This window comes from Danio rerio, chromosome 4 (assembly GCF_052040795.2).
Source record: "Danio rerio strain M-AB ecotype USA chromosome 4, GRCz13ab, whole genome shotgun sequence".
Classification (NCBI taxonomy): Eukaryota; Metazoa; Chordata; class Actinopteri; order Cypriniformes; family Danionidae; genus Danio; species Danio rerio.
Window position 1 is genome coordinate 79,979,798 of NC_141024.2, and position 15,159 is coordinate 79,994,956.

A 15,159-nucleotide genomic window follows, 5' to 3' on the forward strand; every position below is an offset into this window, starting at 1 on the left:
ACGTATGCAAATGCTTAATGCCACGTTTGCTTTAAACAGGAGTGATGAGGAGATGGCAAGATGACATACTTTGTTACTTGTTTTCATTTATTTGTACTTTTGTCTTTGTGCATGTCCTGAGGCTTAGCTGAAGACCTACTTGGTGACATTGTATATACCCGACAAGATGCAGAAATGCCATCTAAAAAGGTTACTTGCGATTCGTCCAATCAGGGACAGTGACAATGTAAATATACAAAATAATAATGATAACCCAGGGTTTACAAATGTGAACTGTCTGTTAATGAACACCCAGGATTATTTTTTAACCCCAGGTATAGCATGAGCAGTGTGGAAGGTGACTACAGATAACCCAGAATTTATCCAGGGTTAGAATGACCCAGGGTTAACAATTTCAAGTGTGAAAAGCTCTAAGAATACTCAGCATCAGCTCTAAGGATAAACAGAGTATAATGACAAACAGCGACAATTGTCAATCATTTTATGATGACCTGGGGCCTGTTTCAGTAAGGAGGTTCAACCAACTCAGAGTTTAATCTTGAACTCTGAGTTGATTTACAGAGAGATTAAATACTCAGAGTTTTCGGTTTCAGAAAAACATTTGAGCTACAAAAGTCTTTCATTCAAGAGCAGTGAGGGATTTTCTCCTTTTGTTGTTTGAATAATGATAAAAACAGTTGGCAGCAGGAATATTGCGCACTGTCACTTTAAGAATAGTGCGGCTCTGATATGGTTTCTCTTTCACATGTCTTGATTCTCAACTTGTTTGTTTATTATACAAATGAGGGTTAATATGAATAATCACTAAACACCACACAAATTTGTATGTATTTGACCATTAAAGCGCTCACATTAAGATGGCGTTAGATTTGTGTTCTCTGCTTGTCTCCGAGCCTGTCCTAGGCTAAGCGCAGCACACACAGAGCATGTGCACTTACACACTTTTAAAAATAGGAATGATGCGCATCCCGTGCTGCAAAAGTTACATTACAGCACATGCTTTTAGTCATTTTCACGTGGAACTGAGCTTTGCAGAGCAACAAATGTGTACAACTGGAAAGGGGGTGGTATATGATTGTCACACAGAGGCGTTTTTAGGGTGTGTGTGAAACAAGAAAAAAATAAATGATGGCTCAGTCGACGTAGCACTATGGTGCAAGGTGCGTTTGTTTACAGTGCAAAAGTGTCCAATCCAAAAATCCAAAAAAATAAAGTAGACAAAAAAAAATAAAAATTATATATATATACAAAAATAAACAAACAACAAAACAAACAAATAAAGACAATAAAGTAACAAAATAATTATATACAAAATATTTTCTATCCAGAATTATCAAACCAACCATTCGCCACTACTCACACCTTCTATCTCCAACGACTCCCACACTGAACTGAGCACAAGTCACTCTATTTATAGTGAGTGACTCCGCCCAGTTTGGATTAAACTATATTGAAGGTAAGTATAAGGTAAGTATGGACATAAACAATCTTTCAGGTAATCATTTCACACTTTCATACACTTCATTTGTATTACTATATAACTTAAAACCAAAATTATTAAATCAGCATTTTCACATGTCATGAATACTGCTTTTTTCATTGTTTTCCCATTCTTTTCATCCCCCACATAAAACACATAGTCTCCCCCGGGTGCCCAACCACTCAGCGCATGCGCAGCGCATCACTGTGCATAAAATGCTGCGCATGACCTTTTTGGCCCCTTTTGCCTCCCGTAGCCGCGATTGCGCAACCCGGAAGAGAGACGCAAGAGAAACGCAACGAGACGAACAAACACAAACACAAGCGGACACACAGGTAAGACAAATGTATGCGGTGTGATTTATGGCGTGTCAGAATATGCAAGGATTAATGGAGTATATAATGTGTTTGTGCGTGTATGTGTTTTTATTACAGCGCAATCTCCCGTGTGCACCCGATCGATCGGCTGGTGGAGTGAAGGTAAGTTATGTGTGTGTGCGTGAATATGTGGGTGTACAGCTCTGCCGCAGGCCAGTGACAAACTCCTTTGTCACATTACCTCCCACCTCTCCTAGATTGCTGACGTCAGGCAATCGTGACAGGTAATCTGCTGTGACATTGCTCTTTCCCGCCTTGTATCTTACATTAAACTTGAAAGGCTGCAGTGACAGGTACCATCTGGTCACTCTGGCATTCTGGTCTTTCATTGTATTGATCCAGGTTAAGGCTCTATGATCCGTTTCTAGGGTAAACTCTCTACCCATCAGGTAGTATCTCAAACTGTCCAGTGCCCACTTTATAGCCAATCCTTCTTTTTCAATGGTGGCATACCTGGTCTCTCGTGGCAACAGCTTTCTACTCAGGTATAGGATGGGGTGTTCCTGACCTTCATCCTCCTGCATAAGCACTGCTCCAATTCCTCTCGCTGAGGCATCCACCTGTACCAAGAACTTCTTTGTAAAGTCTGGGCTTCGTAAAACAGGTACAGTACACATTCTTTCTTTCAAGGTAATGAAAGCCTTCTCACATTCTTCGGTCCACGGAACCGGATTCTTTATGGCTTTAGCCGTCAAATTCGTCAAGGGTGCTGCTTTTTTAGAGAATTGAGGAATGAATCTCCGATACCATCCCACCAGTCCGAGAAAGGATCGTACCTCCTTCTTGGTACGAGGTCTAGGACAGTTGCGGAGTGCCTCCACTTTGTCCACTTGTGGTCGTATCTCTCCATTCCCCAGCTGGAACCCAAGATACCTCGTTTCTTGTCTGGCCCACTCGCACTTGGCGACGTTCAGTGTCAAACCAGCTCTCTGTATCTTCTGCAGAATCTTGTGCAGATGGTGTACATGATCGGTCCGGGTAGTACTATAAATGACTACGTCATCCAGGTATGCGGCACTGTACTCCTCACAGTTTCTTAATACCTGATTCATGAGTCTTTGGAACGTTGCGGGAGCTCCATGAAGACCAAAGGGCATGGTCTTAAAATGGTATAGCCCCACTGGTGTCCTAAATGCAGTATACTCCCTGCTCGTCTTCTCCAAGGGTACCTGCCAGTATCCTTTACAGAGGTCCAAAGTAGTGATGTATTTGGCTCTCCCAATCCTCTCGACCAGTTCATCGATGCGTGGCATCGGGTAAGCGTCAAACTTGGACACCGCATTTAACTTCCTGAAGTCCAGGCATACTCTCAGCGTACCATCCTTCTTAGGTACAATGACTATTGGACTACTCCAAGCACTAGTCGATGGTTCTATGATGTCCATTTCCAACATCATCTTCAGCTCTTCCTTCAAGGGTTTAATCAGGCTTTCAGGCACTCTATATGGCCTTTGACGAATAGGTGTTGCTTCCGTTAGACATATTTTGTGCTCCACCAAGTTTGTTCTTCCAGGTCTTCCTCTCTGTAATTCTGGGTAGGTGTTTAACACTTCTGTCAGTTCCACTCTTTGCCTCTCTTGCAGATGTTCCAGGCTTATCGCTGACTGCAAGTGTTCTGGGGTTTCAAAGTCCACCTTGTCGTCATCTTCTGCTTCAGGTGTCTCCACCTTACAGGCCAACATACCTTTCTTCCACTCAGGTCCTGGCTCCCGCCATTCCTTCAAAAGATTGACGTGGTATGTTTGATTTTTCTTCCCCTTATCTGGATGAAACACCTCATAGGTAACAGGACCCTTCTTCTTAGTGATCTCATAGGGACCCTGCCACTTTGCCAATAGCTTGTTTGTGGAAGATGGTAATAGTAACAGCACTTTTTGTCCTGGTTGGTATTCTCTCCGTCGAGACCATTTGTCGTACCACAGCTTCTGGTTCTTCTGAGCTTCCTCCAGATTCTCCTGAGCTTGCTCTCGGTACTTCTCAAGTCTGTCTCTCATCTGTAATACAAACTTTACAATGTTAGTTTCTCCTTCGGCTGTAGTGCTTGATGCTTCCCAACTCCTCTTCACCAGATCGAGAGGACCTTGCACCTGCCATCCGTACGGGAGTTCAAAAGGCGAAAAGCCTGTGGATGCCTGTGGGACCTCTCGGTATGCATATAGCAGGAACGGAAGCCACTTGTCCCAGTCTTTGCCGTTGTCACCTACAAATTTCCTCAACATCCTTTTGAGGGTTTGATTAAATCTCTCTACTAATCCATCGGTTTGTGGATGGTAGGGACTTGTGCGGATGGAATGGATGCCTAGCTGCTTGTGCAGTAACTGCATCAGTCTTGATGTGAAATTAGTGCCCTGATCAGTGATGATCTCTTGCGGGAATCCAACTCTGGAAAACAGTTGTGTTAATGCAGTGATTACCTTAGCAGTTGTGATGCTGCGTAGAGGGAATGCTTCAGGGTATCGTGTAGCGTAATCACAGATGACTAATATATACTGGTTGCCTGTACTGCTTCTTTCCAGTGGCCCAACAATGTCCATGGCGATCCGTTTGAATGGAGTTTCGATGACAGGTAATGGATGCAAAGTAACTCGCGCTGACCTGTGAACAGAGCTGGTTTTCTGGCAAACAATACATGTGGAGCAATATGTGTGTACGTCAGTATACATGGAAGGCCAATAGAATCGTGTACTGATGCGTTGGTAGGTTTTCTGGTGTGCTAAATGTCCAGACCAAGGAATGGTGTGTGCTAGATGTAATATGAGTGATCTGCAACATGTAGGCACAACAAGACGTTTGACACCATCAGACAACACATATAGTACATCCTTTTCTATCACATATTTCTCTGCCCCTAGCGTCTCAATTTGTTTTTCCCCCTCACACACTTTAGAAAACAAAGGTTTCAATGTTACATCTTCAGCTTGTAACTGTGCAATATTTTTAGGGATATCCCATTTAGTCACCTTCAACCCTTCAGTTGACACTTCCACAATAGGTGAACCCAATTGCTTCTCTAGACGGCGCTGTCGCCGTGATTTTTTTGGTTTACCCCCCTCCCCTTGGATCAAACTGTCATCCATAGCAGGTAAGGGCTCTAAACCCGCTCTGGTTTGTGAGCGTGTTAGCACAGAACATGATATATCATCATACACATTGGTACTTTCAACAGCATTGCTTAACAGTTCGTTCAACACAGGTAGGTCCCATCCCAAAACCATACCTACAGGTAAAGCATCCACTACCCCCACTGACATCAAGTATGGTTGATCATTGATAACAAGAGTCACTTCAGTGGTAGGATAGTCTTTTTTGTCCCCATGTACGCATTGGATGTTCTGTGTGTGTGTAAAGTCAATGGTGTTTCTTGGAATGTAGCATTGTTTTATCAGTGTAAATGTGCTGCCAGTGTCAATGAGTGCATTTATGTTTTGTCCACTCACGGTGACGTCTATGTGTCGATTAGTGTACGTCACCTTGTCTTTTACGTCCCCCTCTCTTGGAACATAACACAGACTGGTGAGTTTGGGTTTGCGTACTGGGCAGTTCGACGCCTTGTGCCCCTCTTGTTGACAGTAATAGCAAATAAGCTTTTTAGTAGGAAAAACAGAGACAGTACCTTTTCCAGATGTATCAGTGTGCTTGGCCCCTCGTGTTGGTGTAGAACGGGCATACATCTGACCTCCTCGGTGTGCATTCAAGTACTGGACTGCCAACTTTGCTGCATTCAGCCCATCGGTCGGCTCATGCTCTCTCACCCAGGTCCGTACCTCCAATGGCAGTACTCGTAGCAGCTGCTCCAGGATGATAGCCTCTCCTACCTCCTCCTTTGTGCACTGCTCGGGACGTATCCATCGTTTGTAGAGCCCCTTGAGGCGATTGTAGGTCTCCGTCGGTGTTTCTCCAGCAGGAATTGATGTCTGCCGAAATCGTTGTCGGTAGGTCTCTGTTGATAAATCGAATTTCGCCATCAGTGCCTCCCGAAGATCCTTATAGACTTCCGCCCGATCTTCGTCCATCGCGAGGTATGCCTCCAGCGCTTTTCCGGTGAGAAGGGGTACTAGTCGGTTCGCCCATTCCTCTTCCGGCCAACCCCAGGTCTTTGCCAGACGCTCAAAACGACGCAAGTAATTCTCCACGTCCTCTCCCTCTTGAAATGCTGGCATCCGTGACTCTGGTCGCATTGGTGGTGGTGGTGGTGAGTCTGCCGCCCTCTGTGTCGACAGTGTCGGGTTCTGCGTGACTGACGGTCCCCGAATTCGTGAAGCTGCAGGTGTGGGTAGATCTAGGCGTAGGCTTTGGCTTGGTGATGTTTCTGGTATAACTGAGCGTTGCAGTGACTCTCGCAACCCCCGTAGCTCATAGATGAGGCCTTCTTCCCTTTTTGACTGAGCTGTCAGAAATGTCCTCATCAATGCCACTACATCGCTCTCCATACCTTTTGATTCAGGTTTAACTCTAGGGGAACTGGCTTCGGCACCCTCTGCACTGGCTGTCTCCTCTTCGTCCATAGTGTCCCATGCTACCTCTTCCAGCACAGGTTTTTGTGACCGCAGACCCTTCCTGGCCTGTTTTCCAGAAGTCACTTTTCTACGACTGGCCATCCCACTTCTGACACCACTTGTCACACAGAGGCGTTTTTAGGGTGTGTGTGAAACAAGAAAAAAATAAATGATGGCTCAGTCGACGTAGCACTATGGTGCAAGGTGCGTTTATTTACAGTGCAAAAGTGTCCAATCCAAAAATCCAAAAAAATAAAGTAGACAAAAAAAAATAAAAATTATATATATATACAAAAATAAACAAACAACAAAACAAACAAATAAAGACAATAAAGTAACAAAATAATTATATACAACATATTTTTTTATCCAGAATTATCAAACCAACCATTCGCCACTACTCACACCTTCTATCTCCAACGACTCCCACACTGAACTGAGCACAAGTCACTCTATTTATAGTGAGTGACTCCGCCCAGTTTGGATTAAACTATATTGAAGGTAAGTATAAGGTAAGTATGGACATAAACAATCTTTCAGGTAAGCATTTCACACTTTCATACACTTCATTTGTATTACTATATAACTTAAAACCAAAATTATTAAATCAGCATTTTCACATGTCATGAATACTGCTTTTTTCATTGTTTTCCCATTCTTTTCATCCCCCACATAAAACACATAGTCTCCCCCGGGTGCCCAACCACTCAGCGCATGCGCAGCGCATCACTGTGCATAAAATGCTGCGCTTGACCTTTTTGGCCCCTTTTGCCTCCCGTAGCCGCGATTGCGCAACCCGGAAGAGAGACGCAAGAGAAACGCAACGAGACGAACAAACACAAACACAAACGGACACACAGGTAAGACAAATGTATGCGGTGTGATTTATGGCGTGTCAGAATATGCAAGGATTAATGGAGTATATAATGTGTTTGTGCGTGTATGTGTTTTTATTACAGCGCAATCTCCCGTGTGCACCCGATCGATCGGCTGGTGGAGTGAAGGTAAGTTATGTGTGTGTGCGTGAATATGTGGGTGTACAGCTCTGCCGCAGGCCAGTGACAAACTCCTTTGTCACAATGATGGAATAATCGTTTATTTCGATTAATGGTTTTTCATAATCATTAGAAGCCAAAATCGAAATCGCAACCAGATTTTCGATAATTGCACAGCCCTATCAAGTAGTAGAGGTTGATATGACATTTAAAATGTAAGCAGGACTAAAAAAATCTTTTTAGAACGAGTAATAATCTGGTGGAGGCCTGTGTTTGGAGTTCTGGAATGCGTGGCGTGACGATTCGGGACACTTCATGTTTCTGCTGCATCACTGAGTATCTGGTGTGCCGTGTCCGCCGCATTCGGTGCCTCAGTCAAAGTTAATTCAGTGTGTGTGGTTATTTGTCTCGGTGTACAAGCTCGGCACTTGTACACCGAGACTATACAAAGACACAAATGATTTTGTACGACTGAATGCTCAACCTAGCTTAGCTTCTCTCTCGGTCTGTCAGCCTGTCTGTTGCAAACACAGAGCATGGAAGCTCTTGGCTCTGCCCCCTTGTTATGTTGGGCGGGAAGCGGAAACTGTGAAGCAACACGCCCCTAAAACAGCAAACTGTGTAAACGCCCCCAACATCACACTTTTGAACACATTATAATCAAAACATCTGAACTGTGTGTTGAACTGAACCTAAACTGGCACACTCAGAAGAACCATAATAATAAAATTAAATCATAAAAAAGGGGTAAACTATGTACCCTTTAAGCTTATCATTCATTAAAAAAGGACAAGCCAGTCTTTTACGTGACTTTGTTCTTTGTGTAACTGAAATGTAGGCAATTGTTCATTCAAAAAATGCGAATTAAATTTTTGCGCACATAAAAGATGTGCGAATAAAGCAGTGTTTCCATTTAATGAATCAAAGAGAACAAAATCATCACTTACTGAATAATTGGCGCCAAATATCAACAGTAAAAACCCAGAGTTTTTCTAATTTCAGGGCTAAAATACTCTGAGTTTACACTTAACCTTCTTTCTGGAACAGGGACCCGATCTCATATGCTATTGTTTTAGAACTTCAGTTGCCTATTGGACAAATGACCAGGAATAATAAATGGCAGAAAACGGTCACACTACTTGCTCTGCAAACATGGGTGTTCATGTCTATACATACAAAGAAAATAAAAAAATTAAGAAAATATGACTTTGCAACATCAAGCAGCATTAGGCATGGACCAGTATAAGATTCTGACCATATGATAACCTTGAATAAAAATATCACACTTTCACAGTACTGATTACTGCTCTAAAATATATTCTTTTAAATGTCTGGGTAAAAAACAAACACTTTTTCCTTTTTGAACACAAAACATTTTCTTTTGAGAAACTTTTTTAATAATTTGGAGCATACATGTCAGGCTAAATTATTCAATTGAATCCTTAACTTCTGCTGTCTTCATTTGTTTCAAAAACACAGATTTCTTTACAATTTAAATCAGCATCTTTTGATATCTTTTTTGCTGGAGATACTGTTGTCCTGAAAAACTTAAAACAATATGTAAATAAAAAAACTTACATATGACGATTACAGCAGAAAAAATTGGTGGTTTTAAAACCTTGACTTTTTTTAAACTGCATTATACTTTGAAAATGGTTATTGTCCCATGCCTCAGCAGAACAACACTGTTTTTAGGATCTAAAAATGTATTCTTTAAAAAAAAAGTCTCAAGCAAAAAGATTCCAATGGCGCCGCCTGCTGGTACATGAAGAATATGGTCAATATTCTGACGAACTTTACACTCAGATGTTTGCATATCATCAGCATGCTGTAATCCATTTCTTAATCAGCAAAAGTCATTTTAAACTAGTTTGTTGGCCAGTTGTAGTCAGTGGAATGCTAAACGTTATTGTGCCATTATAATTTGTTTGTTTTGTCTCACGTCATCCCACAACAACAACATATAGTTTAGATTACTGTACAATGTTTTATAATAACAATTAATTATTTTAATGTCCATTTCATTCAGCATATTTCAAATTAAGGGCATCCACATTTTCTGACATACTTTAAATCAGGGTTTCTGCAGGTTTCACCAAGTTAAATTTAAGACTTTTAAAGACATTTTTAAGACCATTATGAATGAAATTTTAGATTAAGGAATTTTTCAAATGCCCCAGATGAAAAAGATTTTTATTTGTCCTATCAAAAAATATTAAAATTTTATACATTTAATGATACAATAATAAATTAATAATAATGTTAAAATATTTTAGATATTTCTTAGCAAAAAATCTTAAATATTGCGTAAAAACAAGAGAGCTCGATTAGGATCCACACACTTTTTTCCAAAATAAACTTTCTTTAAAATAAAAAACAAATGAACAAAAGTTAAAAAAACTAAAATAATCTAAATCTATGCACAACAATCTGTCCAGGTCTATGTCCTCAGCAGTAAATACATGGAGCACGTTTAAACAAATGAAGCACAAAAATAATTAAACTATTATAATAAATAAAGTTAAAATGATCTTTTTGAATGAAAAGTTTAAAGATTTATTTAGATGGATTATTGGTGATTGTATGGGTTTTGGCCAGATTGGTTAACAAAACATGAACAAAGGAAAATGAAGACTTGTTTAAGAAGATTTAAGACCTACAACACAACATTTCAGTAAATTTAAGACTTTTAATGTGAGCGCTTTAATGGTCAAATACATGCAAATTTGTGTGGTGTTTAATTTTAGGTTTTCGAATTTAAGACATTTTAAGACCCTGCGGGTATTAAATAGATCATATCTGTGAGAACTAGTAACAACGACTAAAAACTAGTTTAAACCCATAAAGAAGTTGATGAAAAAGGGAATTGTGATCAACTTGACATATGCAAATGGAAAGTACTAAGCCAACACCATCACTGTAATAGCAGATATCTTCTATGAGAATACTGTAGGTCAAATATCGTCAGCTCAGTTAAACTTTTTTAATTTATTGTTTTTATTTACTTCATATAGCACCAGTGCTCAAGGACACTTTACAGACAGTAGGAGAACAAGAAAAGCAATAAACTTAGGTAGAGAAAATGGGAGACTAATAATACATAAAATAATGACAAAAGACATGAAAACAAGTGACAAAAGAAACTCATTCCAGTCTTTCAATGAGTGCTTATGTGCATTTAGAAGAACTAGGCAGCACACTCAGGGCTGCAAGATGGATTTTGAGAATGAAAACCAACCTGTTTGTTCCTGCAGATCTTCCTGTTTGACTGTAAATGTTTCTTCAATCTTCAGATCTTCACTCTCCTCTTTAATAAACGCCATCTTTATAACAGTGTGGAGATCAGTCGCTTCAGCAGGAGTTTTTCTCTGTGTTTGGACACTTTATCCTGTTTAAAATGAACAAAACAATAAAAATGTTCTGTTTAAAATGAATAAAACAATGAACAAAAACAAAATAACTTCTCTTCAACACTTGCTTTAACATTTTCTTTATATAAGAGTGATTAACAAAAAGAAATCAGGTAAGTCTGAGCAAAAAACAATAGCCACAAAAGAGCTGATTAAGACCAGTACTCCATTTCTTATATATAGTGATGTTTACTTTGAATAGAATGACATTATGCTATTTAATAAATAAACCTTCATTAAAACACTTATTACACTCTTTACTGTTGCTTTATTCAAACTTTAAAAATTTTTAATTATTTTGTTTGTTTTATTTATTTTATTGTCTGCTTACAGCAACGTTGTAGCACTCTTTTGCACAAGACAAGAATTTCCTCTTATGGACAAATAAAGTTTATCCTATCTTATTTAAACAATAGATCTTACTGTGAGTAAAATAGTACTTCGTTGTATAAAGGGTCCAGTTGTCAGGATAAAAACTATATTTATAACCAAATAAACAAACAAACAATAAAGAAGCTTTTAAAAATGACTGAAGAACTTAATATAACATTGAACAATGCATCCACACATGTTTAGATTTTACATTTTATAATGTTAGCATTCAGATATTATTTGAGTGTAAATTCAGAATGTGCAACTTACCTTTCCAGTCTTCAATAAATAAGTGGGATGAAAAAATGGCCTCAGTGGGTTTTTCTTTCTCTGTTGTTGTTGGTAATAATCCCAATGTAGGAATCTACAATCGTAGTTTGTCCTACAAAGTTGTTCTCTTTATCAAGCAAAATAAGCCAATGAAGATTTTCTTAGGAACCCAGAATATATAGACACAACCCTGCTGAGCTACTGGATCTAGAATGTGATTGGATAAGACTCAATTGGCCTCCATTAATGCTGGTATAAAGATGCAAATGAGCAGTGGGGAGCAGTAAAGACTCAAGCCACATACAGTGGGGGATGGGAAGTTCAGCAGCTTTACAAATCATAGTTTTACAGAGAAATAATGATGTATTGGGAAAATGAGTTGACTTTAGCCATCGTCATTTGTTTTGTTGCTGTTGTTTTAAAGGATTATTGATTGAAGCGTTTTTATTTTGGCTGCTGCATTTTGTAGTTAATGTTGATACATTTATGTTGAGGTACTTTGATTTGAAAGACATTTCAATTCATTTTTCCCAAGCCTGGTTAAAAGGTAATGCAAGAGTTGTGTGTTGTTTTTTTAGAAGCTTCTCAGAGTTTTGTGTAAAGATGCAAATGAGCACAAGCCACACTCATGTCTCAATACACACAACTACATTCACTTATATAATAGTTATGTAAGTCTTATACTATTATACTGTAATATTTTATCATTCGTTGAAAGAAACAATTTCTAAACTTCACAGTGAGGTTTTATTTGTGTTAGGTTCAGTTAATATATTGACATGAGCTAACCATTTATTTATCACTGAACTTGTTCTTTATGTGAGTTTAGAGTCCTTTATTTCTCCTAAAGCACATGCAGCTTATTACTGGCTTCTGTAAGACAGTCAACACACTCTTAATAGGTCAATTATTTCTTTCCAAAAGTGTCTATAGATTTTAACAATCAAAATGTAACTTGTTTCTTTGCCAATTTTGTGTTCTTTCCTTCGTCTTTTAGTTGAACAGAACATGTGTGAGCAGCTCAGCTTTCTCGAAAGCCTCTTATTCACCTGATAGGTAACTAAGATGTTTTTCCCTCAATTTATCATTTGTGTTTGTGCATACAAATATGCATAGACAGTCACAAAAGCATATATAAGATACCCTGTGACAAAAGCTTTTGCTTTTAACACAGTAAAGCTATCACATACTGTCCATTTTTAAAAAAATATTTCATGCATCTAAATATTTATAATCACAAAATAATTATATCACAAGTTAATTTATTGTACAGGCAGTTTATACAGAATAATTCAATGACAAGAGTTCACTTTCATAACTACACAATGCATAACTTTTAATGTGATTAACCTGCTCCACCTACACCAACTACAGCATTTCTCAGATTTCTTTTTCACTATGGTGTAATAACAGTAGTGAACATCACATAAAACAACAACTGCACTTACTCCTGTAACTTGTTTGCAACAATGACATTTAAATATCTGTGTTACATATTCATTTAAATAAATGGCTCATTATTGTGTGCGGTCATCTTTAGTAATAGCTGCCTGATCTTTAATTGAATAGGGTCGTTTTACATATAAGAAACCTGTTAACGGGTATAGCTGTTAATGCCAATACCAACTAGATAGCCTAAAGCATATTACATGAACAAGACCTGCCTTTCATCTCTTAGGACAGTGGATCTCTAACTGTGATTTAGTGGTACGCAGGCTTCCTTCTAGTGGTACGCAGAGGAATGAAATATGTCATGTACATGCTACACACATTTCAAAATTTATCAAAAATTATGTATATAACATGCCATATATGACATATAGCCTATATTTCTGAGGTAATCTGCCACGTTTTTAACTGTGCAGAGTTGTAGCTGCTTTACTAGGCCTACTACGCTACTGTATTTCAATACTGCTCATTTTGGTGGTACTTGGAGAGACCATTTTTTTCTGAGGTGGTACTTGATGAAAAACGTTTGAGAACCACTGTCTTGGGACAAATAATCATAGGTGTCTTTAACAATACATGCTTGATTACCCAAATCATTACAATTATTACATCTGAATGGAGCCTTTTAGTAAGCATAGTTCTTCACCAATACCAGTTTAATACTTTATATAATTATACACGTGGGGCATCACAGTGGTGCAGTGGGTAGCACGATCGCTTGACAGCAAGAAGGTCGCTGGTTTGAGCCTCAGCTGGGTCAGTTGGCATTTTTGTGTGGAGTTTGCATGGTCTCCCCGTGTTTGTGTGAGATTTCCTCCAGGTACTCTGGTTTCCCCAATGTCCATAAACGTGGTATGCATGCGGTGTGTGTGTGTGTGAATGAGTGTGTATATTTTCCAGTAATGGGTTGCAGCTGGAAGGGCATCCGCTGGACTTGTCAGCTGCTTTTGACACTGTCAACCACCAGATCCTGCTATCTATGCTCGAGTCACTGGGCGTTGCGGGCACTGTTATACAATGGTTCAGATCTTACCTCACTGACAGGTCATTCAGGGTGTCTTGGAGGGGAGAGGTGTCCAACCTACAGCATCTAAACACTGGGGTACCTCAAGGCTCTGTTCTTGGGCCACTTCTCTTCTCCATCTACACATCATCTCTAGGACCAGTCATCCAGAGACATGGATTCTCCTACCACTGCTATGCTGATGATACCCAACTATACCTCTCTTTTCATCCTGATGATCCCTCGGTTCCAGCTCGCATCTCAGCCTGCCTGTTGGATATTTCAGACTGGATGAAAGATCATCATCTTCAGCTGAACCTCGCAAAAACGGAAATGCTTGTAGTTTCTGCCAACTCGACTCTACACCATAACTTTTCAATCCAGATGGATGGGGCAACCATTACTGCATCCAAAATGGTGAAAAGCCTTGGGGTAACGATTGATGACCAACTAAACTTCTCTGACCACATTTCTAGAACTGCTCGATCTTGCAGATTCGCACTCTATAACATCAGAAAGATCCGACCCTTCTTATCTGAACATGCAGCTCAACTCCTTGTTCAAGCTCTTGTTCTCTCCAAACTGGATTACTGCAACTCTCTACTAGCTGGGCTTCCAGCTAACTCTATCAAGCCGCTTCAACTGCTCCAGAACGCAGCAGCACGAGTGGTCTTCAATGAACCTAAACGAGCACATGTCACTCCACTGCTAGTCCGTTTGCACTGGCTGCCAGTTGCTGCTCGCATCAAATTCAAAGCTCTGATGTTTGCCTACAAAGTGACTTCTGGCCTTGCTCCTTCTTATCTGCTCTCGCTTCTGCAGATCTATGTGCCCTCCAGAAACTTGCGTTCTGTGAATGAACGTCGCCTCGTGGTTCCATCCCAAAGAGGGAAGAAATCACTTTCGCGAATGCTCACGCTCCATCTTCCCAGTTGGTGGAATGAACTCCCTAACTGCATCAGAACAGCAGAGTCACTCGCTATTTTCAAGAAACGCCTAAAAACTCAACTATTTACTCTCCACTACACTTCCTAATCTGCAATTGCCTCTCTGAATATCACACTAACTGTACAAAAATAAAATAAAAATTGCTAATACTACTAATACTTCCCTTCTTAGACTTTACAGACCTGAAACTTGCCTATAGCACTTATTCATTGTTGCTCTTAGTTGTGAAAATTGCTTCCTTGTCCTCATTTGTAAGTCACTTTGGATAAAAGCGTCTGCTAAATGACTAAATGTAAATGTCAATAAAAATAAAGCATGTGCAGTATAAGTTGGCAGTTCATTCCACTATGGTGACCCCA

At 39.7% G+C, this 15,159-nt stretch overlaps 2 protein-coding genes and 1 long non-coding RNA gene across 7 annotated transcripts in view; 2 read left to right on the forward strand and 1 right to left on the reverse strand.

The window, feature by feature from the left end:
- LOC137491095 (uncharacterized) overlaps positions 1–11,551 on the reverse strand; it is a 171,267-nt gene extending 159,716 nt beyond the window's left edge. For 3 of the 4 annotated variants that reach the window (XM_088650931.1, XM_088650929.1, XM_087248962.2), the window contains exons 1-2: positions 11,401–11,551; positions 10,587–10,736 (exon numbers count right to left, since the gene is read on the reverse strand). In XM_088650931.1, the coding sequence (XP_088507057.1) occupies positions 10,587–10,671 (85 nt within the window). In that variant the 5' untranslated portion in view covers positions 10,672–10,736; positions 11,401–11,551. The remainder of the gene's footprint in view (positions 1–10,586; positions 10,737–11,400) is intronic. The other variant, XM_088650930.1, reaches the window with a different exon arrangement.
- LOC148682998 (uncharacterized) overlaps positions 1–15,159 on the forward strand; it is a 256,238-nt gene that overhangs the window by 114,777 nt on the left and 126,302 nt on the right. The gene's annotated exons all lie outside the window — the stretch shown is intronic.
- The window catches only part of LOC137491110 (uncharacterized), a 118,457-nt gene that overhangs the window by 22,948 nt on the left and 80,350 nt on the right, over positions 1–15,159 (forward strand). The window lies entirely within an intron of this gene.